General features: G+C 52.0%; 10 protein-coding genes across 10 annotated transcripts; 6 read left to right on the forward strand and 4 right to left on the reverse strand.

The window, feature by feature from the left end:
• Positions 1 to 3: 3 nt before the first annotated feature.
• N7489_005944 (enoyl-[acyl-carrier-protein] reductase) lies at positions 4 to 1,269 on the forward strand (the record flags this gene model as incomplete). The annotated part of the gene is made up of 2 exons (XM_056711694.1): positions 4 to 179; positions 228 to 1,269. The coding sequence occupies 2 exons, from the start codon at positions 4 to 6 to the stop codon at positions 1,267 to 1,269; spliced, it is 1,218 nt and encodes a 405-aa protein (XP_056565409.1).
• A 141-nt stretch (positions 1,270 to 1,410) lies between these two features.
• On the reverse strand, positions 1,411 to 3,230 carry N7489_005945 (metallophosphoesterase family protein; the record flags this gene model as incomplete). Its single annotated transcript, XM_056711695.1, has 2 exons — positions 1,411 to 3,028; positions 3,076 to 3,230. 2 exons carry the CDS (start codon positions 3,228 to 3,230, stop codon positions 1,411 to 1,413), a joined length of 1,773 nt encoding a protein of 590 aa, XP_056565410.1.
• A 414-nt stretch (positions 3,231 to 3,644) lies between these two features.
• N7489_005946 (pyruvate dehydrogenase (acetyl-transferring) subunit E1 beta) lies at positions 3,645 to 4,949 on the forward strand (the record flags this gene model as incomplete). The annotated part of the gene is made up of 4 exons (XM_056711696.1): positions 3,645 to 3,892; positions 3,952 to 4,075; positions 4,137 to 4,423; positions 4,478 to 4,949. The coding sequence occupies 4 exons, from the start codon at positions 3,645 to 3,647 to the stop codon at positions 4,947 to 4,949; spliced, it is 1,131 nt and encodes a 376-aa protein (XP_056565411.1).
• A 334-nt stretch (positions 4,950 to 5,283) lies between these two features.
• N7489_005947 (putative C2H2 finger domain protein) lies at positions 5,284 to 5,953 on the reverse strand (the record flags this gene model as incomplete). Its single annotated transcript, XM_056711697.1, has 3 exons — positions 5,284 to 5,814; positions 5,869 to 5,895; positions 5,945 to 5,953. 3 exons carry the CDS (start codon positions 5,951 to 5,953, stop codon positions 5,284 to 5,286), a joined length of 567 nt encoding a protein of 188 aa, XP_056565412.1.
• Positions 5,954 to 6,471: 518 nt separating this feature from the next.
• N7489_005948 (MCP1 family protein) lies at positions 6,472 to 7,509 on the forward strand (the record flags this gene model as incomplete). Its single annotated transcript, XM_056711698.1, has 2 exons — positions 6,472 to 6,676; positions 6,731 to 7,509. 2 exons carry the CDS (start codon positions 6,472 to 6,474, stop codon positions 7,507 to 7,509), a joined length of 984 nt encoding a protein of 327 aa, XP_056565413.1.
• A 501-nt stretch (positions 7,510 to 8,010) lies between these two features.
• On the forward strand, positions 8,011 to 10,101 carry N7489_005949 (tRNA (guanine26-N2)-dimethyltransferase; the record flags this gene model as incomplete). Its single annotated transcript, XM_056711699.1, has 1 exon — positions 8,011 to 10,101. One exon carries the CDS (start codon positions 8,011 to 8,013, stop codon positions 10,099 to 10,101), a length of 2,091 nt encoding a protein of 696 aa, XP_056565414.1.
• Positions 10,102 to 10,542: 441 nt separating this feature from the next.
• Positions 10,543 to 11,084, forward strand: N7489_005950 (GFA family protein; the record flags this gene model as incomplete). Its single annotated transcript, XM_056711700.1, has 3 exons — positions 10,543 to 10,608; positions 10,672 to 10,834; positions 10,885 to 11,084. The coding sequence occupies 3 exons, from the start codon at positions 10,543 to 10,545 to the stop codon at positions 11,082 to 11,084; spliced, it is 429 nt and encodes a 142-aa protein (XP_056565415.1).
• Positions 11,085 to 11,373: 289 nt separating this feature from the next.
• On the reverse strand, positions 11,374 to 17,622 carry N7489_005951 (tetrafunctional fatty acid synthase subunit FAS1; the record flags this gene model as incomplete). Its single annotated transcript, XM_056711701.1, has 1 exon — positions 11,374 to 17,622. The coding sequence occupies one exon, from the start codon at positions 17,620 to 17,622 to the stop codon at positions 11,374 to 11,376; it is 6,249 nt and encodes a 2,082-aa protein (XP_056565416.1).
• A 1,217-nt stretch (positions 17,623 to 18,839) lies between these two features.
• Positions 18,840 to 24,672, forward strand: N7489_005952 (trifunctional fatty acid synthase subunit FAS2; the record flags this gene model as incomplete). The annotated part of the gene is made up of 5 exons (XM_056711702.1): positions 18,840 to 19,175; positions 19,201 to 19,360; positions 19,411 to 21,756; positions 21,809 to 24,348; positions 24,410 to 24,672. The coding sequence occupies 5 exons, from the start codon at positions 18,840 to 18,842 to the stop codon at positions 24,518 to 24,520; spliced, it is 5,493 nt and encodes a 1,830-aa protein (XP_056565417.1). The 3' UTR covers positions 24,521 to 24,672.
• A 790-nt stretch (positions 24,673 to 25,462) lies between these two features.
• N7489_005953 (transcription factor IIF subunit TFG1) lies at positions 25,463 to 27,686 on the reverse strand (the record flags this gene model as incomplete). Its single annotated transcript, XM_056711703.1, has 4 exons — positions 25,463 to 25,695; positions 25,748 to 25,973; positions 26,021 to 26,308; positions 26,358 to 27,686. 4 exons carry the CDS (start codon positions 27,684 to 27,686, stop codon positions 25,463 to 25,465), a joined length of 2,076 nt encoding a protein of 691 aa, XP_056565418.1.
• Between the last annotated feature and the right edge of the window lie 36 nt (positions 27,687 to 27,722).

The following is a 27,722-nucleotide window of genomic DNA, read 5'->3' on the forward strand; positions in this document are numbered from 1 at the left end:
ACTATGTTCTCGCGAAGTGTACTACAGACGGCTACCCGAAGTGTTCGCCCGGCCTCAGCTAGAGCCGTACCACAGCTCGGTAAAGCTCCATTCGGTCGGCGATACGTTTCGGTCTATGGCTACACACAGGCAAAAGCTCTCATCTACTCTAAATATGGCGAGCCTAAAGATGTCTTGCGGTAAGTCATCCTAGCTGCAATTGAGCCAATAAAAACTGATCAATTTAGCCTACACAAGCACTCAATCTCCGCGCCGCACGCAACCCAAGTGAACCTGCGCCTGTTGACCGCGCCGATGAACCCAGCCGACGTGAACCAGATCCAGGGTGTGTACCCCAGCAAACCTCCCTTCCAAACAGAGCTCGGAAACGTGGAGCCTGCTGCAGTCGGCGGAAACGAGGGCGCATTCGAGGTGCTGTCAACCGGTGCCGGTGTCAAGAACCTTAGCAAAGGTGACTGGGTCATTATGAAGCGCACAGGCTTGGGTACCTGGCGTACCCACGCGCAGCTGGACGAATCCCAGTTGATCAAGGTTGAGAACAAGGAGGGCCTGACCCCGCTGCAGGTTGGCACTGTCAGCGTCAACCCCGTCACAGCGTACCGCATGCTCCGGGATTTCTGTGAATGGGATTGGATGCGCGCCGGTGAGGAATGGGTGATCCAGAACGGCGCCAACAGTGGTGTCGGACGAGCAGCTATTCAGCTGGGCCGTGAGTGGGGAATCAAGACGCTCAATGTCATTCGGCAGCGCAAGACACCCGAAGAGACCGAGGCTCTCAAGCAGGAGCTTCGGGATTTGGGAGCTACCGTGGTTATCACCGAGGAGGAGATGCTTAATGGCAACTTCCGGGATATGGTCCACGAGTTCACTCGCAAGGGTCGGGAGCCCATTCGTCTGGCGCTGAACTGCGTAGGCGGGAAGAATGCTACCGCTCTGGCAAAGACTTTGGCCCCTGATTCGCACATGGTGACCTACGGAGCCATGTCGAAGCAACCTGTTGCATTGCCCTCGGGCCTGCTGATTTTTAAGAACCTCGCGTTTGACGGTTTCTGGGTCAGCAAGTGGGGTGACAAGAACCCCCAGTTGAAGGAGAGCACCATCAAGGATGTGCTTCAATTGACTCGCTCTGGGAAGTTCAAGGATATCCCCGTGGATGAGGTCAAGTGGAACTGGGAGACCGAGGGCCCGGAGTTGGCAGAGAGTGTGCAGGGCACTTTGGGCGGCTACCGCAGCGGGAAGGGCGTCTTCACCTTCAGCGGTGGCGATTGAGTGAATAGCCAGTATGAATGTATCATAAAGCCAAGGTGGCTTCCTCCGATATTTACTTCGCGATCAATTGGGCCGTATGATATGGACCTGGAAACTAGGAATGAATTGTAACAAAATGAATTGAACTAGAAATCATATCTATCAACACTCCCAGTTCTTCTTTACCCAGTCAAGGATCAGGTTTGTTAGAGTCGTGCCTGGCATGTACGCATCACTTTCCTTCGCAATATCGATATCGAGACCGGCAAACTTGGCGGCCAATATCACCTTCTTCTCTATGAAATCAAGGTAGACCAAATCAACTGTCTTTGGTGTCTCGGATGTGTTGGCAGGTATGAGGGTTCGAATACAGTTCGGCACGCGATAAAAGTTGATGGGTGAATGGATGGTATCGTCACCATCTGTGCCCGCATCATCTTTTGTTGTATATCCGGGCACGAGGTCCGAACCTGACATGGGGATTTGCTCGCTAGCCGAAGACCATGTTTGGGCAATCACGTCTTCCGGATAAGCAAGTTGCTCGGGAGGGGCCAACGTCGTCAATGAAGTTTCTTCTGTAGATAGAACTTGAGGCTGCTCGTTCAAAACGTCGACAACAAGCTGTGCCTTGTCATATGGAACATCTTTCACGTAGCGGAAGGTGCTGGTGAATGGAGATACAATAAAAGCCGAGTCTTCGGTAAAAGGCCCCTTGAAGATATCGAACCTCATCGCGCCCGTATTGACAATGGCTAGTCTGGGTACGTCGCCACGAGACTCATCCCTCAAGTCCCCCAAAACTTGAGTTTCAAGCCAGGTGTAGATACTGTTGGGGTCCGGATACTTGGCCCGCGACATCCATAAATCATGTGGAGCACATCCATGGACGTGGTCCAGATGAAGATCGGTCCGTGCTTCGGCGATCAATTCGGAGACATTAATGCCCTTTTCGGTTGGGAAGGTCTCTTGATCAAGACCGGTGTGATGATAATAAGAAAGAAGGTTGTTGTCAATGTATCTGCGCTTGAAGACAGGCCCAGCAGCAGACTGATGGCTTGTCTTACTGGCGAGGCCATCGATTGACATGAAACCAACAGTTTCCATGAACCGACCGCTCGCTAGCCCAAAGGCTTTGGAATCAAACTGCGCATAGTCACGCACATGCTGGTGCCCGCCAAAGAATTGGATTGGAGTATCCCAACGAATTCCGCGGATCTCCTTGAAGATCGCCCGGTATTCTGGCGAATGAACAGGCACATGGCCGATCACCAAAAACAGATCCACTTCTTTATCTCGAATTGCTTCTTGGAACCAATCCTCTTTGATAGTAGAAGATACCCTCTGCACCACAGTGTTGTTGTAATTTCCGTTGAAATCAAAGAGAAAGCCAAATGCTACTATACGGATGCCTTGCTTCTTGGTAGTGAACTTCTTAAACCGTGGGGCCAGAGGCACAAGCTCTTTCGTGGTCGGGTGAATAATGTCAATATTCGAAGCCAGATAGTTGCCCCGGAAATTAGGAACAGTGACAAGAAGCTCAGCCTCCGATGTGTTTTGCTTGTATAGCTCGTGATTTCCAGACGTCAATAGGTCGATGTGCTGGTGCCGGAGGATGTCTGAAAGGTAAATACCCTTAGGCTCGGACGAATCATATAGTCCATTCCCTTCAACTCGGTCACCGGTGTCTATAACTAGTAGATCTTGTCCTTGGGCTTCTGCCTTTTCCCGCATGCGCGTGGTAAACGATATATAGTCCCCCCAGTCTGCGGAATAGGACGGTCTGCGATTGTTAGCGCAACTCAAAGCTTAGCAGGACCCAAAGCCTACTCCTGCAAATGACCGGCCAGCCAGCCATGAGTATCGGTAGTATGAATGAAATTCAGTTGCCCGAATTCGAGGTCTCGTAACGGGGCGGAGATGGGATCGGGTGCGGAGGGTTGAGCGGCGAGTGCCGACGGAAGTAGCCAGAGCAAAGACAACATCATTACCAATAATACACCCTTGGAAGAATGTATAAAAGCATGAGTTTGTAAGGCAAAATATTGGAAGGACTTCAAAGACTGAAAGGAAGCACGTAGTTATGCATAAGAACCTAAAAGGTAGATAGCTCTCCAAAAGATATATGAGGAGTGTAAACAAGATGCCTCCGAGCTCCTCTCCAATTTCTTGTATGGTTACGGTTACAGTACCGGTGAGCTCTGATATCACGTGTTGCCCAACATCTTCGGATTTGCATCTCGATTATTCGGACGGCGATAAGTTTTCCCTTCACTTTTATCTATAACGTTCTTCGATTCAATTGCTTTTGCGGTCCGAATTTGGTCTGTGATCTTTGATTGAATCCTTCTTTCTTTTTTTTAGTTTTACATATTCTCCAATTCGATCATATTTCCGCAATGGCAGCTCCCCGACTTTTCCGCCCAACAGCTCGTCTGTTTTCCTCGCGCCTTGCTTCCACCGCTTTGCGCTCGAATCTTCGCCAGTCCGCCTGTGCTCCCTCAATTCTGCGCCGCGGATATGCCACCGAGACCGGTACCAAGGAGGTCACTGTTCGCGATGCCTTGAACGAGGCTTTGGCGGAGGAGTTGGAAGCCAACCAGAAGACCTTCGTCCTCGGTGAGGAAGTTGCGCAGTACAACGGAGCGTGAGTAATCATTGAGGTCCGGTTGAATCCAGACCGACGCTGAACTTCCGCTTCTACAGATACAAGGTGACCAAGGGTCTGCTCGACCGCTTCGGTCCCAAGCGGGTTATCGATACTCCCATCACAGAGGCCGGCTTCTGTGGTATCGCCGTTGGTGCCGCTCTCGCTGGTCTGCACCCTATTGTGAGTATTTTCGGAAGGGACCGTTGATCCAAGATGCGCATTCTAATCGTTCCCAATCTAGTGCGAGTTCATGACCTTCAACTTCGCCATGCAGGCCATCGATCAGATTATCAACTCCGCCGCTAAGACTCACTACATGTCCGGTGGTATCCAGCCCTGCAACATCACTTTCCGCGGTCCCAACGGTTTCGCCGCCGGTGTCGCCGCTCAGCACTCCCAGGATTACTCCGCCTGGTACGGCAGCATTCCCGGTTTGAAGGTTGTCTCCCCCTGGAGCTCCGAGGATGCCAAGGGTCTGTTGAAGGCTGCTATCCGTGACCCCAACCCCGTTGTTGTGCTGGAGAACGAGTAAGGTCCCATCCACTCATTTTGCCGGAATTCGCGTAAACTAACCAATGCTAGGCTCATGTACGGTCAGTCTTTCCCTATGAGCGAGGCTGCCCAAAAGAACGACTTCGTCCTTCCCATTGGAAAGGCCAAGATTGAGCGCCCCGGAAAGGACCTTACCATCGTCTCTGTGTCTCGCTGCGTCGGTCAGTCCATGACCGCCGCCGCCGAGCTCAAGCAGAAGTACGGCGTCGACGCTGAGGTTATCAACCTGCGCTCCATTAAGCCCCTTGATGTTGAGACCATCATTGCCTCCCTCAAGAAGACCGGCCGCATCATGGTCGTTGAGTCTGGCTATCCCATGTTCGGTGTTTCGTCCGAGATCCTGGCTCTGTCCATGGAGTATGGCTTCGATTATCTGACCGCCCCTGCCGTCCGTGTCACCGGTGCTGAGGTTCCTACTCCTTACGCCGCTGGCCTTGAGGCCATGGCCTTCCCCCAGGAGGACACCATTGTCAGCCAGGCCGCCAAGCTTCTGCGCTTGTAAGCCAATAAATGAGGGCGAGTGAGGAGCTCGCAATAATATAGCTATGTGCCTAGTACCCTTTCATCTGTTCCATCTTATGTTGTTTTATTCTGCTTTTGTTGTCCAATCGTTTTAGACAGTCTCTTGGAAAGCATGTACCATTACATCCATATCAGGACCAGCGTAAATGTGCTTAAACAGCTTAGACGGAAATTCATTGCTGCCCAGTAACGTAAAGATAAAAAGTAAAAAAGATAACCCCATACCCTTCAACGCCATTGCATATGCATATGCATTTGATACATGATACTCGGTTCAATTCGCGAGCCATCTCCGGCGTCAAGGTATCTATCCATCAGACCCTTGGGGCAGTACACCCAGCGAAACAGTCCGTTGGCTGGCGAGGATCATAATATCCTTCTTGGCCATACTCCTCATCGGTGTCACTTTCCATATCACCATATTCACCCTTTTTGGCTCTCCTCACCTGGGAGGGATCATCGGCTTGAGGTTTCGGGCCATTATCTTCATCGTCGTCTCCTAGGACGTTCTTCTTGACTGGGGCTGCGGGGGCCACCGTTCCCTTGACAGCAGCGAATGAGCTTTTGAAACCTCCCTTCTTGAAACCTGAGCTTCCTCCACTTGATACATTGTCCACAGGAGTCTCGATGACTTTCAGACCGGCCTGCGCATCGGCTTTACGTTCTGCGCGGCGGTTCTTCTCGACGGCATTTGGATCACGTGTTAGCTGTTTGAGATCTTGCAAACGCTTTCTGTGCTGGTGATCATATGATCCGATGTGTGCTTCGTATTCCGGGTGGCGCGAATAAGATTTATTGCAAAGGGTGCAGGTGAAGGAGCTGAGTGCAGACCGCGCTGACTCGGTCTATAAGGGTTAGCTTGGCGATAACAGATATGGCAGAGATATATGATTGATTACCCTAGGGGCGGGATTCGTGAAACCACGCTATATTCATTAGCTGGGCATTATATTTGGACCAAAAAGAAGAGCATACCGGCGCCATTATTCTTGAACAAGAGCCTAGGTGAAATTCAGCGAGAGAGCGTTTTGTACGGCTGAGCGTTGCGACCATCTGCGTATTAATAACTGGGCATCTAACGCGTTGCTGCCTGTGGAGTCAGGCATATATGGGTTCATGATCGTGCACTATTTTTAGTCATTCGCTAGCTAGTATATGGGTTATGTTTTGGGCATGGCAAGAGTTGAACATACATTTAATTTCCAACCCTTTATAATACATTAACTAAGGCAAACTGCTAGTTAACTATACCTGCATTAGGTACCTACGTATACATAGGTACCGAGTCACATGATCCTGGATCGGGCTATCATCTTCACCCGCAAAGGAAGTGACCAATCATAGCCGCCGTATTTTTTAGCGACTCAGCCTTGGAGCTCCAACATTCCCTGTTCTTCCCTAGTTAGCCCAATATGGATGCATGATTGACGAATTCCTTTCTTACGAGTTTTATTTTTATGCTTTTCCGCAGCTCCTGAATCCAAAAATCCCGAAAATCAAAAATGCCGTCCCACGTGCCCTCCAAACCGGAGGACATCGATACCAAGTCCATCATCTCTTTGCAAGAATTAGAGCCGTCGCCTGTTCGTGATTCCCTGGACGTCGAAAGCGGCGAATACTTCCCTAGGGCCCCCTCTCCCACTCAACATGGAATTGGAATCTCAGTGCCCAAACTCGGCCTTAGTGGTCATGGCTGGGATTCATGGCGTACGTCAAGCGACCAAAGCTAGTTGATATTCTCTAACCACAATTATTATCTAGTGACTGGTATTCAAAAATACTCAACGTACCCACCTACAGCTTTCTTCATCCTACATCTCGCCAACACCTCTCTTATCCCACTCGTGACTCGCTCCGTATCCGCGAGCGAATCCTACCTTTTACTCACACGACCCATATATCAGGCCCCGGGGCTAGAGCATCTTGTCTTGACTATTCCTATAATCGCGCATATTGCCTCAGGAATTGCTCTCCGCAACATTCGTGCTGCGCGTAGAGCACGTCTGTACGGCGCCGAGACTCGCGCACAGCGGAGCACGTTATATTTCTGGCCGCGCATGTCTTTACAGGCACGCACGGGATACTTTGTCACGCCGCTGATTGCATTCCACGCATTCGTCAACCGTGCCACGCCATTGATCGTCGAAGGAGGAAGCTCTGGCGTGGGACTTGGCTATATTGCCCATGGCTTTGCTCGGAGTCCTGTGTTCTGGAATGTCTTCTATTTCTTCTTTGTAAGTGCCAGTGTATGGCACTTCGTTGGTGGCTGGGCGACCTGGATGGGCTGGAGAGTGACCACAGCGCGCAAGGAGCGTGGCCAAAAAGGCTCGTTGGATGGTTACCTTAGACTTACAGAAACAAAGTCAAGGAGACAGCGCAAGATGTGGTGGGTTGTCAATGGGATTGCCACTGCTGGCGCGGCTCTCTGGCTTGCAGGTGCTCTCGGCGTTGTTGGACGTGCTGGCGAAGGCGCAGGTTGGGAGGCCAAGGGGTGGAATGAGATGTATAGTCACGTCCCGATCATTGGGGAGTGGCTGTAACAGCTTTGTATGATTGTGCATATTATCGACATAGACTTAATCCTAATGTATAAAAAGAACCTGACGACGTGATTGAAATTATCATTCTCTACTATGAAAAATTATTTACCAATATCAAGTCTTGTACTCGGATATCACCACGACGATTGCCTACAGCATATATACTCAATATAACTCGGACTTCTTAGTCTCTCATTGTGAGAGTCCTTACATGTATATGTACACATGCAGCACATCAACGTTTTATAGTATAAATTACAAAACAGGTATTGCTGTGTACTGTATGCTGGTCCGTGCGTAGAATCATTTTCTCCGTCGCATTGAATGTCTTGTTGCGACATGCTGTGAAAGGCTTCGCTCATGAACCCCTCGTTGATTTTTGGTCCAGCAACGAAATGCGCTAAGCGGAGATTCCTTCCTACCCTTATTCTCACCCAATTCCCCCGCTCGACGCCCACTGCGATCCAATCTTTTATCCGAACCCTTTCCACTTCTAGAGCCATGGAGGATCCTCAGATCCAGCTGGTGGAACACCAGGGAGAAAAATACAACGTCGTCAAGGAAGGCTTGGCCAGGATTCTTAATCCGCCCGCCCAAGAGGCTGCTTCGAAAGGCACGAAGAAGGATCTCAAAGACGATGACCAAGTGCAATCCGTCTTCTACAACCCAATCCAGCAATTTAATCGCGACCTCAGCGTGCTAGCCATTCGCGCTCACGGAGAGCATATCATCGACCTGAAGAAACAAAAAGCGGCCCAGAAGCTGAAGAGGCAAGCAGGCAATGGGGAAAAGAAACGGAAGCGTGAGGATGACCAGACCGAAAACCCGAGGCCCGCCCCGAAAGCAGAACACAAGGAAAACACAGAGACAAATGACCAGCAGGTCCCCGCTCCCCCGGCCGATCAAGAACCGAAACCAGAAGCCCGGCCAGAGCAACCCGCATCTTCCTTCACTGTTCTTGATGCTCTGTCTGCAACTGGGCTCCGCGCTCTCCGCTATGCCTCGGAGCTTCCGTTTGTCACAAAGGTCGTGGCTAATGACCTGTCAAGGTCAGCAATCAAGTCCATGAAGAAAAACATTGAGTACAACAATCTTAAAACAATTCAACCCAATCTGGCCGATGCTCGAGTTTATATGTATGGGCTCGACGATGCGAGCAAGTTCGACGTCATTGATTTGGATCCATATGGCACAGCATCTCCGTTCCTAGATGCCGCAGTGCAAGCAGCCAAAGATGGCGGCCTTTTATGTGTTACTTGCACTGATGCCGGTGTCTGGGCCTCGACCGGCTATTCGGAAAAAGCATTCTCTTTGTACGGCGGTGTCCCCATGAAAGGCCTCCACTCCCACGAAGGTGGCCTGCGATTGATCTTGAATGCCATCGCCATGTCCGCAGCTAAGTATGGAGTGGCCATCGAGCCATTATTGTCTCTGTCTATCGACTTTTATGCTCGTGTCTTTGTCCGGATCCATCGATCTCCTGCACAGGTCAAGTTTACCGCGGGCAACATGATGCTCGTTTACAATTGCGATGTCGGCTGTGGCGCATGGTCAACACAACCCATTGGGTCAACTAGATCCAAATTGGACCGCAAGGGAAACCCCATATACCACCACGGACTAGCCCAAGCGCCCGCAGTTGGACCGCACTGCGAGCATTGCGGCACGAAAACACATCTTGCAGGACCCATGTGGGGTGGTCCGCTACACAATCCCGACTTTATCCAGAAGATTTTGGACATGCTTCCAGGAGCTGATCGCGACACATATCAGACCTGTGATCGGATTGAGGGAATGTTGACCACTGCCCTTGAAGAGGATTTGGACCTAACGCCATCTAACTCCGAGCCGTCAAGTCCTAAACAACCTGCATCAAGCAAGAAGAACCTGCATGATCCTGCATACCCTGCCATCATCCCTCGAATGGACGTTGCCGCTCGGGAAAAATACCCTTTCTTCCTCACACTCAGTGCTCTCGCGAAGGTTATCCACGCAACCACCATTCCAATCGACGAGTTCCGCGGTGCTCTCAGCCACCTGGGATATCGCTCCACTCGTAGCCACACGAAGCCCAACTCCATCCGCACAGATGCGCCCTGGGAGGTAATTTGGGAGATCATGCGTGAGTGGGTCCGTCAGAAATCGCCTATCAAGGAAACCTCCTTGAAGCCTGGAACCCCAGGTGCAGCGATTATGAGCAAGGGCCGCGAAAACCTGCGTAAATTGGGCGATGAGGATCAATGGCTATCGCTTCTCAAACAGGACCTGACATCTGCCGTTGACGCTGGCAGAGATGTCGGTGACTTGGTCACCAAAGTCGAAGCGGCTCTCTACCGGTCCGGATCGCGAACCTCCTGGCAACGTGCTCCTGCTCCTGCAGAGACTCTCCCAGATGCCGATCCCCAGCCTGTACCGGAAAAGGAAAAGGCACCTGCACAGCCCTTCAAGCGGCCTCATCCCAGTGCCCTCGAGGTGGTGTTTGATGAGGCTTTAGGTCGTCAGGTGTCTGCTGCCCATACCAAGAAACGATTGGTGCGGTACCAGCTCAATCCTCGTGCTAACTGGGGTCCTCTCAATCGTGCGGGACGCTGATGTTTAGATATCCCATAGTTATACATGTAAAAGTCCTCTGTACGGTTTATGTTTTTTTACCACCTTCGTATACATCTATACAAGGACATCTAAAAGGAACAGTGTGTTCTTACATATACCGTCCTTAGTATCATCTTGATAAATCAGATCCCTAAAGTACGTCGTTAATGATAGAGGCTATGCGACTGAATACTCCGTGCTATTAGTCCTACCTAGGTATTCCTATATCCACGAGTCATCGTCCCAATGGTTGAAATGGCCCCAAGGGCTTGACCCAATACTTTCTTGTTGGGGTCACCAAGTGCTTAGTCACAGGTTAATTAAGAATCTTGAACCTCGGAATGGACGTAAGCACTAAATTGGAACTATTTATGTCTGTGTAAAGCTCTTCTTGGATTGATTCTGGGATAAATACCCCGTACTCCATAATACTCTACAAGAATGGCTGTTGGTGGTTGTTTCTGCGGCAAAGTCCGAATCGAATATAGTGGCCAGCCTCTAGCATCGGTTAGTATGACCTATTATGCAACATTGTCCTACGTTAAACCAAGCTAATATATTTCCCATTAGGCATTGTGCCACTGTCTAGACTGTCGCAAGCTGACCGGGGGACCATATAGCTTCAACTACATCGTCCAAACTGCAGACCTGCATGTTTCTGGAAATCCGAAAGAAGTGCCAAAGACATCGGACAGTGGGAACGCGATTAAGAATTATTTCTGTCCTGACTGTGGTTTGTGTTATACTAAGATGTGGGAAGATAGCACCTAACTAACGTAATAGGAACGCCGCTTTATGGACTGAGAATAAAGCCCCACGGAGATCGTGACGAGACTACAGTCATCCGGGCAGGGATATTTGATAATGTTGGGATTTTGCACGAACGGACGCCGGTGGTGGAGATATATACTGAGCAACGATTGAAGTGGGTGAGTCCTATTGAGGGGGCTGATCAATTTACTGGCATGTTGCCACTCCCATAAACTGGTGACCATGTGTCTGTCATCTTGATGCTGGGTACATTGCGTGAGGTCCCATTTATATATTGTAAAACACAGGCACCATTCTAGAAAGCGAAAGCACGGTACGACTGATCTCGAAAACTGTATTAAAATGCAAACTGAAACTCATATACATGCACATAAACACATTTGAACTCCAAGGCTCTGAGACATATCACATAATGACCCATGGAAACGAAAAAAAAAAGAAGGAAAAAGAAAAAGGTCTATCAAAAACAAAACATTATAAAGAGGTATCAACAGGAATGGATCATTTCGCAACATTTTCGTTGCCCTCTTCGTACTTCTCCCAGTTCGCCAAGATAGAGGCAATGCGGGGCGAGTTGGTGAGGCGGTAGACATCCTCGAAGTATTCCTTGGTGATCTCGAAGGGACGGGCAGTGACGTTGGGAATGTACTTGCCGACCAACTTGCTGGGGTCGATGGTGGTCTTGTTGATCTTCTTCAGCAAGAAGGAACGGAAGGGCTTCACACCAGAGCGCAGGAAGGTGCTGTGGAAAGGAACATCGATACCCTTGAGAGGAATGGTGGCGAAACCACGCTCCAGGGAGATAGGACGGGGCTTGGCCTCGGTTTGCTTGACGCACTCCTGGATGATGCTGACCAGGTGCTCCTTGACGTCCTCCAGAGACATACTCTCCATAAGAGCGGGGATGTCAATGTTCTGCGCCTTCAAGAAGTTCAGCAGGTTGGTGAGGCAGTCAAGAGCACGGAGGTCACCGGCTGCGACGTATTGCATGTTGGCAACGTTGTAGTTGACGATCTCCAGCAGCCAGCCAGTGGTCTCGGAAATGTTCTCAACAACGTACTGCAGTGCCTGCTCGTTGAAAGTCTTAGAGATACGGCTGGGGTTGACAGCGCACATAGAGTAGTTGGAGCGACCCTGTGCATCACGCTCGACAGCGACTTGCATGGTCAGACCGCGGTAGAACACAACAGACACCAAGCTCTCAATAGGCATGACATCAGCAAGGGCGGCCAAAGCCGAGTATTCACCAAGTGAGTGGCCAGCGAAGCTGCTGTCGCGCTGCACCAATCCTTTGGCGCGCATGTCCTCGAAGCTGGCCTTCTCCATCAGAGTCAAGGCTGGCTGAGTGAACTGGGTGGCAGAGAGAAGACCCGTGGGAGACCGGTAAGTGTACGAGGCGGTATTCTCATCGACCTCCTTGAAGATCTTCTCAGACTTGATGGACCCGTCGGCGTTCACTGACTCGAAGGTCATGGCCATGTAGTTTTGCCGAATGGCCTTGCCCCGAGGACCACCGAAGTAGACTGTCAGCTCCTTGGGGTTGTTCTTGACAATGTCAATAATGGAGAGACCGTAGTTCTCCATGAAGTGGCGATCAGCCCGGTCCCAGACCTCCTGGGCCACTGGGCTAGAGCCATACAACTCCATACCCATGCCCTGCTCCTGAGAGCCCTGGCCAGTGAAGACGTAGGAAGTGACGGGCTGCTCAACCTCGGCCTCACCTTGCAGAACCTTCTCTTCAGTCTCCTTGTTGCTGGCTTCAACCTTGATGATCTTGCGACCAGCAATCATGCCGACATGCTGCAGCTTGACAGTGATCATGTCGTTGGGCAGAACCATACCGACCAGCGAGACTTGGAAACCGCGAACACGGCCAATGTTGTTCTCAGCGGCCCAGGTCTCGACCAGGCTGCGAACAGCGGCACTGCTGTACATGCCGTGGGTGATGGTTCCGGGCAAGTTGGCGTAGCTGGAGAAGACACGGGACACGTGGATGGGGTTGTAGTCACCAGACACGCGGGCGTAGGTCTCGTTAGAGGCGGGGGCACGCAGTTCCAGAGCGGTCTTGCCACTGAGCGGGATGGGGTTCTCAAAGTACACCGGCTGCTCAATGGAGGTTCCGTTACGCTGAAGGTAGTCAACCACGGGGTTACCGTGCGAGTCGCCTGCCTCGTATTCGACAGACGCAACTTGGATGACCTCCTTGGTGGGAAGCTCGAGAAGAACCTGTCCAACGGTCTGCACGTTGCTAAAGACAGTGGCATTCTTGAAACGGATCAAGCTCTGCAAGCGGAATGTCAGGGTCTGGCCCAGAAGCTCAATCTCAGCATCATCCATGCGGAACCATTCCTTCGAACGGAGGATGGCGACGTCCCGGCTGGTTGCAAGGTGAACCTGAATGGGGACCTCATCCTTGCGCTGGAAGGTGTTCTCGTAGTCCGTGTAAGCACCCCGGTACAGGAACTGACTGGTAACATGCATGATGGCTTTGTTCTCTCGCTTGATGGTACCGCAGACCTCGACCATTTTACCAGAATCCTGGTTGATGACAGAGTTAATCTGGGCTGTTGTGTCCAGAACGTCGCCAACCTTTAGGGGCTGGGCGCCGGGAACCATCTTGAATCCGTTGGACAAGTGAACAAGCTTCAGCAAATCTCCGTCAATGGTGCGAGGGAAAATAGGCTTGGTGATTGCCTGCCAGCCTGCCACGATGGCAAAGTCCATAGGGGCAAAGACCTCCTTGCCAGGACGGTCAACGAAAGCCTCACCGGTGTTGCCAACGGCGTGAACAAAGTCGGCAACATCCTGGGCAGTGATGGTCTTCTGGCCACCGCTGAAAGTGGCAGTGGTGGGGGTGTCGAAAGGCACGTCCTTGTTGCCGAACCAGACCCGGTAGTAGAACTCCTTAATGCGATCGTTGCGGTCACCCATAACTTCACGAATGGGAGCGTATCCAGTCTCGGGGTGATAAGTGAACAAGAAGTTCAAAGGAACAACGCCATTCTCGGCGGTGCGGCCCTCGAACAGGCTCAGACTGATCTGCCCCTTCTCGTTGATCTTGGCCTCGACTGTCTTCACCAATTTGCCAGACTGGTACGGCTCGCGCACACTGATAACAGTCTTGGCAGGATCATTGGGGTTGGATACTTCCACATACATGCCTGCGGTGGGAGCGACAATCCGCTTCATGGGGTTGGTCTGGAAGCGGTGGCCCTGAACGTAAACATCAGCCAAGAACAGAGCATGTCTCCAGGAGTAGACGTTGCCGGCAAGAAGACCGAGCCAGCGGTCCAAGTCTGGCAAAGCTGCAGTAGAAGACAAGCGGAAGCTGGTCTTGCTTGGCTCTTCCGAGATAATCAAACCATCAGAGTCCGAGTCAGTGGTGCTCATAAGCTGCCCGCCGAAGTACTCAATGACAGGAATCTTGGTGCTGTCGCCACCGTAGACATCGCGCAGGAGGCCAGCGATGTGTCCCTGGTGAACACCGTCAAGAATGTCCTTAACAGGCTCATCAATGACGTTAGAGAAACGGGCAGCCATGGGACCCTGAAGAATACAGGTTCGGCCGACGTCTTGATCGACAACGGCCTCAAGATCCTCACTCTGCCACAGAGAATCCTTCTTGAAGAAGAACTCAAAGTTCTCATCTAGTACAGGGACGAAAGGAACGGGCTTCTGGCCACGCTTTTGGCAGAGCAGCAGGAAGTGCTGCACATCCTGCGCGTTGATCAGCTGATTGGCAGCTTCGGGGTAAGCAGACAAAATATTGTCAACGGCAGGGTAGGGGGTATCAATATCAGAATAACTCTGAAGAAGCGAGGCCTGGCCTTGGGCAGTAGTGAAACGCTCCTCGACACGACGGATGAAGTCACCCGTCAAGCGCTTGAGCGAGGGATCGATCCATCGCGACTCGTGCTTGATGTACATGAGGTCCACCATGCGGCGAACGACCTCAGCATAAGTCATATCTTCCAGATCAACAGTCTCGCCTGCAGCATTGCGACCGAACCAGACCTTGTGGAAGTCATCATTCAGCTTCTTGATGATGTAGTTCCGTTGCTTCTTCAGTTCGGGGACACGCTTGGCCTTGTCGAGCTTGAAGATCTTCTGGTCCATTTCCTGCCAGAACAGCACACCGCGAGTGGCCAGCTTATGGATGGGCTCACCCATTTCAGATAGAACAGTGATCACACCACCTGTTGCTTTCTGGTAGGTCTTCTCCCATTCCGCATCGTCCACACCAGGGGCATCAGCAATTGCCTTCTTAGCATTGTAAGAGGTGTGTGCCTCCTTTGCAATCATCATGCGAGAGCCGAAGAGACAGCCGTCGAAGGGCATAGGAGGGTAGCCATACTTGGCGGACCACTTACCCGAGAGGTAAGGGTAAGTGTCCTCCGAACCACCGAAGCCACTGCCGGCAACAAGCACAATGTTATCTTGCTTGCGAATACGGCTGTACATCTGGAGAATGGGCTGGTGGAAGTCCTCGAAGGAGTGGTGACCACCGCCACGGCCACCAGTCCACTGAAGGATGATGGGGAACTTAGGGTTGGCCTTGGCAACATTGATGACTTGCTGAATCGCATCGACGGAGCCAGGCTTGAAGGCAATGTGCTTGATACCAAGAGTTTCAATGTATTCATTGGCAACCTCAATGGATGGCACACCCGCCCCAATGGTAAGACCCTCAATCGGCACGCCCTCTGCGCGCAACCGACCGATCAACGGAATCTGCCAGGCCATCGCACGGGGGTTGACATAGATCAGGTTAATAGTGATGCCACGGCCAGGAGGGATAGCCTTCTCAATCTTGGTAATGGCCTCTGTCATCGTCTTCGCGTTGTAGTAGCCACCACCAGCCAGCTCGATGTGATAACCGGCATTCATAGTAGCAGCCACAAAGTCCCAGGGGACGGTGGTGGGTGTCATACCAGCCACCATAACAGGGGGGATTCCCAACAGACGACTCATCTTGGTGTCCACGTAAGTTTGACCGGTAGATGTCTGTGTCAGGCGAGGGCCGTGCTCCTTGACCCAGTCAACAGCAAACTTGACGGAATGCTCATCACGGTCAAAGAGCTCTGGCTTGTAACCGACCTCCGCGTTGGTTCCGTCCATTTCACCAGCGAGAATGACCCGAACACCGGTACCATCCTTGTTCCTGTTAGTCAGGACGCCCAGACCAGAGATGCCACCTGGGCCGAAGTCAACGATGTGAGTTGCACCGGGGAAGACAGTGGCTTGCTCCCAGTTGACCGCATCGTGGGTGATCATGCGAACCAGTGAGGGCACAACGTCCTTGTCTCCCAGTTGCCGCAGATCCTCTCCAGTCTTGGTGTGGAAGACGGGGATCTCCAGTGACTTGGCGGGGATCTCAACAACATCTTCCAGATCCTCGAGAATGCGGTCATACGCAGAAACAAGGTACTGGCTGTGGAAAGGAGCAGTAATGGGGAGGAAACGGTTCACAAAGCGGACCTTGCGCTGGGTGAAAGGCATACGGTTCTGGTCAAGTCCGGTGGCCGCCTTGACTTTACGCAGGCGAACATTCAGACCGTAAAGCGAGATGGGAGGACCAGTCACGACAAAGTTGCGAGCACTGTTCACTAGGGAAATGGAGATGTGGCGATCCTCGGGCAAATGTTGGTTGGTGGCGTCGATGTGCTCCTGAACGGCGGTGAGCGAGAGGTCGCGGATAGACAGCATGGGAGTAGGGGTTCCCTCGCCATTCTCAATCGAGTCCTGGAGAACGGACGGGGCGATTGAGGTGCGAGGGTAGGCCTGCTGACTGCGCAGACCAATCCAGAACAACATGGTCACGCCATTCTGGGCCGCTGTGGCAAAGGAGTCCCAGCTGGTAGCGGTTGCAATAACGGCAGCGGTGACGACTCCCTGGGAGTGACCTGTGGTACCGAGGATGCGTTCTAGGACATCACCAGGTTGGCGGCCAAGGACCTTGCAGGTAACCATATAGTGGGCCAACTGGACCAGACCAATCAATGGCAGACTGACGGGGGCGGAGACCAGGTAATCGATATCGGGCTGTGCATCCCGGTCTTGCAGCCATTGCATGATATCCATGCCCTTCGGGTAGAGCTTGCTAGCCTCTGGCTCACGAGAGAGCGTTTGGAGCAATTCGGCGGAGGTAGTAATGAGCTCTTCGACAAAGGAAGGGTACGTGGTGTAGATGTTGCGCAATTCGTCGAAGTACTCCTCAATATTGCCTTGACCACCGAACACAGAGTAGATACCTGCAGCCTCGTCGGATGCCGCACGGAATAAGGCAGAGTCGTAGGGCTTGGTGGGCCTGCCCGCCGCAGCTCGCCCGGCATAATAGGCCTCGACGACTTGGTTCTTCTTGGCAACAATGCCGGGGAGCGCAGCTGCCACGGCGTGAACGTCATTACCGCGCATGAAGGCACGTTCAAATTCATTCAAAACGAGCTTCAGAACGTCCAGGTAGTTGCCCTGTGCATCGTCTTCCTCCTCGAGCTCGTGGGCCACATGCCCAATGTAGCGGGCGACCAACTCGGTCACTGATGATGGCTCATCATCTTGGGCCAATTCGTCTGTGGGCTCGGGTAAAGAGGCAGTGAAGCTATCTTTCAACTGCGATGCATGGAAGTGAAGCGAGGTAGGGACGAGGAAAGAGAACTCGAGGGATCCATGCGAGAGGATGAGAGGGCGGAGAGATTGAGAGGATCGAGGGGTGTTGATACCGGTCTGGGGACCGGTCGATGTGCCGTACATGATGTGGCTCTCTCTCTGTTGAAAGGAATAGAAGGAGATTAAGAAAAAGACCAGAGGGACCCTAAAATTGAAGAGGGGTTTCCTGTTGCCGTGTTAGATTTCATGGAATAACACCATCTCGAGGGGTCAAACTCACTGGGGTGACCTGAGTCCTGAAGGTCTAAAGTAAAAAAGGGGGTATTATCAAAGGAATAAAGACAAGTAAAGGGACACAATTTCAACAGATATACAATATAAAATAAGGAAAGAGGTCCAGAGCACAATTGAGCCTGAAGGGGAAAGCAATAGGGAAAGAAAAAAAACGTCTGGTTGAACTGCAGACAGCTCAAAGGGGTTTAGCGTGGTAGGAGACCCGCCCCAATGGGTTTTGACTTGGGTTGAACCCGTTGGGAATGGTTACACTGTGTTACCCATGTATTGTAATTGAGCCTCGAAATATCGGTTTTTATAGTTTTGGTTTTTTATATTTTCCATCGTATCACATATATACATGTAGTAACATCTAAATATCAATCTAACTATATCTAATCTACCTACATATGTGGTCCATTGAGTTGGTGATTGCTGTTGGGATCTCTTCAACATCTCCCCGTAGTATATTTTCCCCCTGAACCCCAGCTAGCTATCAAAAATGATCCACGCAATGCCGCAAATCGTTGCTTAGTGTCAGATCCTTCGGCCGAAGCTCTGGAACCCCAACGCCCTCACCAATTTGACCTTGTCCCTCCCCATTCATCCGAACATCGCTGTCTATGACTTGATAATTTTTATGGGATCTTCAAATCATTACTTTTCTCATTCTCCCAATATCATCTTTACAATTCCACCGTTGTCTATAGGGTGAGTGGTTCTTGTTCCTTCCTTTTTTATTTTTCTTTTTGGCCATTATTTCCATGTTGATAAAACTGGAAAATTACCATCCGGTATTATTTGTTACCACATCTATCTCCGTGCTCCATTTCCTTTCCCACCTTTTTTTTCCCTTCTTCTTTCTGGATCAATCCAATTGTCTTGGGGACTTTCACTGATACCTTTCATACATAGGATTGACTCCTATTCTAATTCTCTCCTATTACTTCTTCTTCGAGTCATCCTCCCCTACTCACTCCTTTCTCCGCTTGGGCACTCTACGACGACTCCGTCGCGCCCCCCAAACCCGGACATTTGTCCTAATTTCGTCCTTCTGTTTAATCAATTGATACCCATTACTTTCTATCATGCGTCCGGAAGTTGAACAAGAGCTGGCTCACACCTTGTTGGTGGAGCTGCTTGCCTACCAATTCGCCTCCCCCGTCCGATGGATTGAGACCCAAGATGTGATCCTCGCCGAACAGCGCACCGAGCGCATTGTCGAGATCGGTCCCGCAGATACCCTTGGAGGAATGGCGCGGCGGACGCTTGCCTCCAAGTACGAGGCCTATGATGCTGCCACTTCAGTCCAGCGCCAGATTCTCTGCTATAATAAGGATGCCAACGAGATCTACTATGATGTCGAGCCCGTGGAGGAAGAACCAGAGGCTGCTGCAGAGCCTGCTTCCTCGCCTGCCCCTGGGGCAGCACCAGCTGCCGCTCCCGCAGCTGGAGCTCCTCCTCCACCCCCCCAGTGCAGGCCCCGCTGCCGCAGTGGAAGATGCCCCGGTCACAGCAGTCGATATCCTGCGGACACTGGTTGCTCAGAAGCTAAAGAAGAGCCTCGCAGATGTGCCATTGTCAAAAGCCATTAAGGATCTTGTTGGAGGTAAGTACAGGCCAAAATTATAACCTTCGTTCGGTCTAACATGTGAATAGGCAAGTCCACATTACAAAATGAAATCCTAGGTGACCTGGGTAAGGAATTCGGTTCCACCCCCGAAAAGCCCGAGGACGTCCCCCTCGACGAGTTGGGTGCCTCGATGCAAGCCACATTCAACGGCCAACTTGGCAAACAGTCTTCCTCGCTCATCGCCAGAATGGTCTCCTCCAAGATGCCCGGTGGCTTCAACATCACTTCTGTTAGAAAATACCTGGAGACGCGGTGGGGTCTGGGATCCGGCCGCCAGGATGGTGTGCTCCTGCTTGCTCTCACCATGGAGCCTGCTGCCCGTCTTGGATCGGAAGCGGATGCTAAGGCTTACCTCGACGACGTATCAAACAAGTATGCCGCCAGCGCCGGAGTCAGTCTTTCCACTCCGGCTGCCGGTGGTGACGCCGGTGGCGGTGGTGGCATGGTCATGGACCCTGCAGCCATTGATGCCCTGACCAAGGATCAACGAGCTCTGTTCAAACAGCAGCTTGAGATCATTGCCCGCTACCTCAAGATGGACCTCCGTGGTGGTGAAAAGGCCTACGTGACATCTCAAGAAACCCAGAAAGCGCTGCAGGCTCAGCTGGACTTGTGGCAAGCAGAGCACGGCGATTTCTACGCCTCGGGCATTGAGCCATCCTTCGATCAGCTGAAGGCCCGTGTCTACGACTCCTCATGGAACTGGGCTCGTCAAGATGCCTTGAGCATGTATTACGATATCATCTTTGGTCGCCTGCAGGTGGTGGACCGCGAAATTGTCAGCCAGTGTATCCGCATCATGAACCGCTCCAACCCCCTCCTCCTCGACTTTATGCAGTATCACATCGACAACTGCCCAGCTGAGCGTGGAGAAACATACCAGCTTGCCAAGGAACTTGGACAGCAGCTCATTGAGAACTGTCGCGAAGTGTTGGAAGTGGCTCCAGTCTACAAGGACGTGGCTGTGCCTACTGGCCCCCAGACAACTATTGATGCCCGTGGCAACATTGGCTACAAGGAAGTTCCTCGCACCAGCGCTCGCAAGCTTGAGCATTACGTCAAGCACATGGCTGAGGGAGGCCCGATCTCCGAGTACAGCAACCGCACTAAGGTTCAGAACGACCTGAAGAATGTTTACAAGCTCATTCGCAAGCAGCATCGTCTCTCGAAGTCCTCGCAAATCCAGTTTGATGCACTGTACAAGGACGTCGTCCATGCTCTCGGCATGAACGAGAGCCAAATCATCCCCCAGGAGAACGGCCACTCCAAGAAGGGCGGCCGTAATGCTACCAAACGCACTACTGCCACCCGCCCTGGAAAGGTGGAGACCATTCCATTCCTGCACCTGAAGAAGAAGACCGAACACGGCTGGGACTACAACAAGAAGCTGACTGGCATCTATCTGAATGTGATGGAGTCGGCTGCCAAGGACGGTCTCAGCTTCCAGGGCAAGAACGTTCTGATGACCGGTGCCGGTGCTGGTTCCATCGGTGCCGAGGTCCTCCAAGGTTTGATCAGCGGTGGTGCTCAGGTCGTTGTCACTACTAGTCGCTTCTCGCGCGAGGTGACCGAGTACTACCAGGCCATGTACGCCCGTTACGGTGCTCGTGGTTCCCAGCTGGTGGTCGTGCCGTTCAACCAAGGCAGCAAGCAGGATGTTGAGGCTTTGGTTGACTACATCTACGACACCAAGAAGGGTCTTGGCTGGGACTTGGACTTTATCGTTCCTTTCGCTGCCATCCCCGAGAACGGCCGCGAGATCGACTCTATCGATTCCAAGTCCGAGCTTGCTCACCGTATCATGTTGACCAACCTACTCCGTCTTTTGGGCTCGGTCAAGACACAGAAGCAAGCTCATGGCTTCGAGACTCGCCCCGCTCAAGTTGTTTTGCCCCTTTCGCCAAACCACGGCACCTTTGGTAACGATGGCTTGTACTCCGAGTCCAAACTTGCCCTGGAGACTCTCTTCAACCGTTGGTACTCGGAGAACTGGGGCCACTACCTCACTATCTGTGGTGCGGTCATTGGCTGGACCCGTGGTACTGGTCTGATGAGTGGCAACAACATGGTCGCTGAAGGTGTCGAGAAGCTGGGTGTCCGTACGTTCTCCCAGCAGGAGATGGCTTTCAACCTTCTCGGCCTGATGGCTCCGGCCATCGTCAACCTTTGCCAGCTTGACCCGGTGTTTGCGGATCTTAACGGTGGTCTGCAGTTCATTCCCGACTTGAAGGGTCTGATGACCAAGCTTCGCACCGACATCATGGAGACCAGCGATGTCCGCCAGGCTGTCATCAAGGAGACCGCTATCGAGCACAAGGTGGTCAACGGCGAAGACAGCGGAGTCCTTTATAAGAAAGTTGTTGCAGAGCCCCGTGCCAACATCAAATTTGAATTCCCCAACCTGCCCGACTGGGAGAAGGGAAGTCAAGCCCCTCAACGAGTCTCTTAAGGGCATGGTCAACCTGGACAAGGTGGTCGTTGTCACTGGTTTCTCTGAAGTCGGTCCTTGGGGTAACTCCCGTACGCGATGGGAGATGGAATCTAAGGGCAAGTTCTCATTGGAGGGCTGCGTCGAGATGGCGTGGATCATGGGTCTGATCAAACACCACAATGGTCCCCTTAAGGGCCAGGCCTACTCCGGATGGGTCGATGCCAAGACCGGTGAGCCCGTCGATGATAAGGATGTCAAGCCCAAGTATGAGAAGCACATCTTGGAGCACACTGGTATCCGTCTCATCGAGCCGGAGTTGTTCAAGGGATACGATCCTAAGAAGAAGCAGCTCCTTCAAGAAATTGTCATCCAGGAGGACCTCGAGCCTTTCGAGTCTTCTAAGGAGACAGCTGAAGAGTTCAAGCGTGAGCATGGAGACAAGGTTGAGATCTTCGAGATTCCCGAGTCTGGAGAGTACACCGTCCGTCTCCGCAAGGGCGCCACCATGCTCATCCCCAAGGCTCTGCAGTTCGATCGTCTTGTCGCCGGTCAGGTGCCCACAGGCTGGGATGCTAGCCGCTATGGTATCCCCGATGATATTATCGAGCAGGTGGATCCTGTCACCCTCTTCGTTCTGGTCTGCACTGCTGAGTCCATGCTTTCTGCCGGTATCACCGACCCTTACGAGTTCTACAAGTATGTCCACCTGTCTGAGGTTGGTAACTGTATTGGCTCTGGTATTGGTGGTACCCACGCTTTGCGCGGTATGTACAAGGATCGCTTCATGGATAAGCCGTTGCAAAAGGATATCTTGCAGGAGTCCTTCATCAACACTATGTCCGCCTGGGTTAACATGCTGCTGCTGTCCTCTACCGGTCCTATTAAGACCCCCGTCGGTGCTTGCGCCACGGCTGTGGAGTCTGTGGATATCGGTTACGAGACCATTGTCGAGGGCAAGGCCCGTGTTTGTTTCGTCGGTGGTTTCGATGACTTCCAGGAGGAGGGCTCTTATGAGTTCGCCAACATGAAGGCCACTAGCAACGCTGAAGATGAATTCGCCCACGGTCGCACCCCGCAAGAGATGTCACGACCCACTACCACCACCCGTGCCGGTTTCATGGAGTCCCAGGGTTGCGGTATGCAACTCATTATGAGCGCACAGCTTGCTCTCGACATGGGTGTGCCCATCCACGGTATCATTGCCCTGACCACGACCGCCACTGACAAGATCGGACGGTCCGTTCCCGCTCCTGGCCAGGGTGTCCTCACCACCGCCCGCGAGAACCCCGGCAAGTTCCCGTCCCCTCTGTTGGACATCAAGTACCGTCGCCGTCAATTGGATCTCCGCAAGAAGCAGATCAAGGAATGGCAAGAATCCGAGCTTCTGTACCTCCAGGAGGAGGCGGATGCCATGAAGGCTCAGAGCGACGAGACCTTCAACGAGGCTGATTACATGCAGGAGCGTGCTCAGCACATTGAGCGCGAGGCTGTTCGCCAGGAGAAGGATGCCCAATACAGTCTGGGCAACAACTTCTGGAAGCAGGATCCACGCATTGCTCCCCTCCGTGGTGCCATGGCTACTTGGGGTCTCACAGTGGACGACATTGACGTCGCATCCTTCCACGGTACTTCGACTGTTGCAAACGACAAGAACGAGTCCGATGTCATCTGCCAGCAGATGAAGCACCTTGGACGCTCCAAGGGTAATGCAGTGATGGGTATCTTCCAGAAGTACCTCACTGGTCACCCCAAGGGTGCCGCTGGTGCCTGGATGTTCAACGGCTGCTTGCAGGTCTTGGAGAGCGGTCTCGTGCCGGGCAACCGCAACGCTGACAACGTTGACAAGGTTATGGAAAAGTTCGACTACATTGTCTACCCCAGCCGCAGCATCCAGACCGATGGTGTCAAGGCGTTCTCCGTCACCTCCTTCGGTTTCGGTCAGAAGGGTGCGCAGGTTATTGGTATCCACCCCAAGTACCTGTACGCCACTCTCGACCAGGCTCAGTACCAGGCCTACAAGACCAAGGTCGAGGCTCGCCAGAAGAAGGCCTACCGCTACTTCCACAATGGCCTGATCAACAACAGCATCTTCGTTGCTAAGACCAAGGCTCCTTACGAAGATGAGCTGCAGAGCAAGGTCTTCCTGAACCCCGACTACCGCGTGTCTGTCGACAAGAAGACCTCTGAGCTCAAGTACTCGGCCACTGCTCCCGAGACCAAGGAGTCCGAAAGCACTCGCCAGACCCTCGAGTCCCTCGCCAAGGCCAATGCCGCCGAGAACTCCAAGATCGGTGTTGACGTCGAGCACATCGATTCCGTCAACATTGAGAACGAGACCTTCGTCGAGCGCAACTTCACTCAGAGTGAACAAGACTACTGCCGCAAGGCCGCCTCCCCTCAGTCCTCGTTTGCAGGCCGTTGGAGTGCCAAGGAAGCCGTCTTCAAGTCACTGGGTGTCAGCAGCAAGGGTGCCGGTTCTGCTCTGAAGGAGATTGAGATCGGAGTTGATGCCAACGGCGCTCCGGTGGTGAACGTAAGTGCATGATTCTCCCATTTATCCCATGATTCTAGTGACAACGCTAACATATCTCCAGCTTCATGGTGCTGCCGCCGCCGCCGCCGAGCAGGCGGGTGTCAAACAGGTCAGCGTTAGCATCAGCCACAGTGATTCGCAAGCTGTTGCTGTTGCGGTCTCGCAGTTTTAGAGCGCCGTGCATTTTCTTTTTGTATTCGCATATAGATCCCAGGGTCTAAATATTCCCTTGGGTTGAGACGTAATGATTGTGATTTATGCTTTTAGATTTCGAACCAGCTTCGTCTCCTGGTTCGTTGTGTTTATAATGGGAATGATGATATTGTGTCTTTCTTTGAATTGTCATTTAGAGTCTATGTTCTAACGATATGATCTTCTTTTTCTTAAAAAAAAGGAACCAAAGCCCATCGATGTAAAGGGATGGTTACGGTTAGTTCACGCAACACTCTGCACCGCTATCACAAAAGCGCACGTTCTGGTAATTCTCTGATTCTTGTAGTTATTGATTTCATCAATAAATCTCAGGTTGGAGTAACGGAGTTGCTTGAGAAAGCACCGTCCGTTGCGAGCTTCACAGCAGGCCGGCTGTTAAAGTAAAACGACAGGCATTTGTAGCTAGAAGCTTGTTAGCAGCACCACTAACATGGTTGCTAGGGCGTAATATATATACTGTAGTATTGTTGTATATAATCGGACGTGCCGATTGTTGTCATCTTTTGGCCTAGTAGGAACCATCTATGGGTCCCTCTACTGAACATCCCGACTACTGACTGGCCTCAAGCTCCTATCAACATTTGATACCTCCACATGGAGTTAGCCGGGTGGCAGTGGGATTCCATCTTATGTTTTGCATAGGTACATGTGTAGAGGATGGTTGTTCATGGTAAGGGGTATTAGATGTATGTTCAACTATGGACTATGAACTATCAACAACCAGCATAGATCGCATACGGAAGATATTCATGTTAAAGTATTCCAGGGCAAAAAAGAAAATTCAAAATGAAAAGAGGTATCAAGGTGTCTGCTGGACAGCGATTAACAGATAGGAAATGAAAGTAAAAACATAGAAAGTATCCGACATCTGATTTTAACTTGTAACTACCTTGCGCAAACCTCAGTTGCCCTTCCAGGGACCAGGTCGCAGCATCCGATCCTCCTTTCCGTAAACACTGACATCCTTGACAATGGCAATGAATCTCCGGTGATTCTCCTTGGATTCGCCAATACGAGGACGGAAAACTTTCAAGAGGTCGCTGCTGAGGATGCCAGATGCTGGGATGGCTGCATGAATCTCCCCGGCCGTGGGGAAGGTCTGGTTTCCAGAAACTGGAGTCGACACACGAGGGCCTGCAGATGGTTAGCTTATTTCTTGTAAAGATAGATCTGGACCAGAACTGACCTCTGGGACCGTCCGGACTGTTGGCACGGCTCCCGGGGGGTCGAGGCAAAGGACTTGCGGCGCGGGACCCTTGTGGGGTGCCACCACGAGAGACTGAAGTAGGGGGGTTGAGTTTCAGTTTCTTGATCTTGCCACCCTCGGTCATTTCAGCTCCAGAGCCGGCACCGGTGTCGACATCACTGCCAGATCCAGCACCGCCAGGAATGTTTCGCACGCGCTTCTTGCCCTGGGTAAATCAGTACATATTGGCCAAAGGGGAATGGTTGTACATACCTGCAAAGCGGATGGAGAGATCGGACGGGATGGGGGTTGAGACGTAGACAAATGCATGCTTTTGGCCTTCTTTCGAGATGTATCGGTGCCACTCGCATCGGAAGCGTTTGGTGATCCGATTCTTTTCCGAGATCCGGCAGCTGAAGCTTTCTTCAGGGCGTCCGTATGCTTGGGGCGACCGGAGGGGGTATTTGTTCCCTTGGAGAGAGCTTCCTTCTGATTCTTTTCTTCTTCTGCCTTCTTCCGTTCCTCCTCCTTAGCCCGTTCGGTTTCGCTGTCGTCGGAGCTCTGTCTAAATTAGCTTTGGACTTGCTAGCGAAGATGGGTGGAAACTTACCTCTTCATCCGTGTACGGATTGACATCCGAACCGCTGCTGTAGTCAAAGTTCCGTTCTCTCCTTTTTAAAGCCTTGCGGACACCCTTGCCCAACACACGTCGGGCCTCGCGTTCACGTTTCTCTCGCATTTCTTCAGCGTCGTACTCCTTCTCATCCTTGAGATTGAAGACATTCGCCTTGAGCTGGTCCTCTTTGATCCTCTTTTCGGCATCCTTCGCATCCTCATCCTCATTGAAGAGGTCATCATGCTCTTCGTCGTCGGCAAATCGATCCTCTTCGAAATCCATTTCACCAGCCTCCAATCCCTCGGTTTTGATACTTGTGCCCTGCTTTCCGGCATAAACCTTGCGCTGCTTGGCGTATGTTTCCAATTCCTTTTCTTGCTCCAACTGCTGCTGTTTTTCCATGAACCATCGAGGGTCTTTCACTCTCTTGGCCATGAATTTCTCTGCTTCATCAATGGTCAAAGCCTTGAAGTTACTCTTAGCGTTGAACTTGTACCACTTTTCGGCCGGAACCATTCTCATCTTTCCGTTGTCGAGGATAAAGACTGCATGTGTTTCGGACAGAGCTGCTTCGTAGTTTCCAACCCAGGTGTGTCGGTTGTCGAAATCCTCTAGGTGCCATGGCAAAGCCTCTTCGTACTTTATCCGTGCTCTTGCGATCTCTTCAGGAGTCATATCCGACTTGAAAACCTGCTGCGTCTTCTGCTTCGGGGCATTCGGTCTTTTCGAGGTAGAGCCGAGGGCGGGTGCGATTTGGGAGAGGTTCTCAGCGCGCTCTTTTTCGCGTGCTGCCTTTCGAGCATCAAAGGCTTCGCGTTCAGCTTCATCCATCGGCTGGCCATCGATCTCAGACCTTCCTGCATTTGGGTCATGAGTTCGTGCACGCGGGTCGCGGCGATGGAGTCGGACAGGTCGTGTAAATTGTGATTCGTCTCGTGGATCGACGCTTTTCTTCGAGGCAAAACGCGCGATGTGGTGTTTCAGTCCCTCCATCAGAGCTCGCTTTGTTGTCACTACCGGGTAATCCACGTATTTATCGCTAAGCAAAGGACCGCTGAATCCATTCGCTGCCATGTTGTTGTTTGAAAGCTCAAGCATAGGTCGTTCGGACGGAAAAATCGCCGGGGTCTGGGACGGTCGTGATGGAAGAGTCTTGGTGGCTGTTCCATTGGGGGCGGGAGCGGCGCCAGCTGGTTTGGGGACAGGTCTTCTCTTCGGTCGAACCAGTGGATCCGCTGCTTTCGGACGACGCATCCTCATCACCGGGGCACCATTTGGCCCAGTTGGGGTGCGAGCATTCGAAGGATTCGTTGGAGTCGACATCTTGCCGACGTACAAAACAGAGTTGTACGAGTGGTC

This window comes from Penicillium chrysogenum, assembly GCF_028827035.1.
Source record: "Penicillium chrysogenum strain IBT 35668 chromosome Unknown utg000004l_segment0_segment0, whole genome shotgun sequence".
NCBI classification, from domain to species: Eukaryota; Fungi; Ascomycota; class Eurotiomycetes; order Eurotiales; family Aspergillaceae; genus Penicillium; species Penicillium chrysogenum.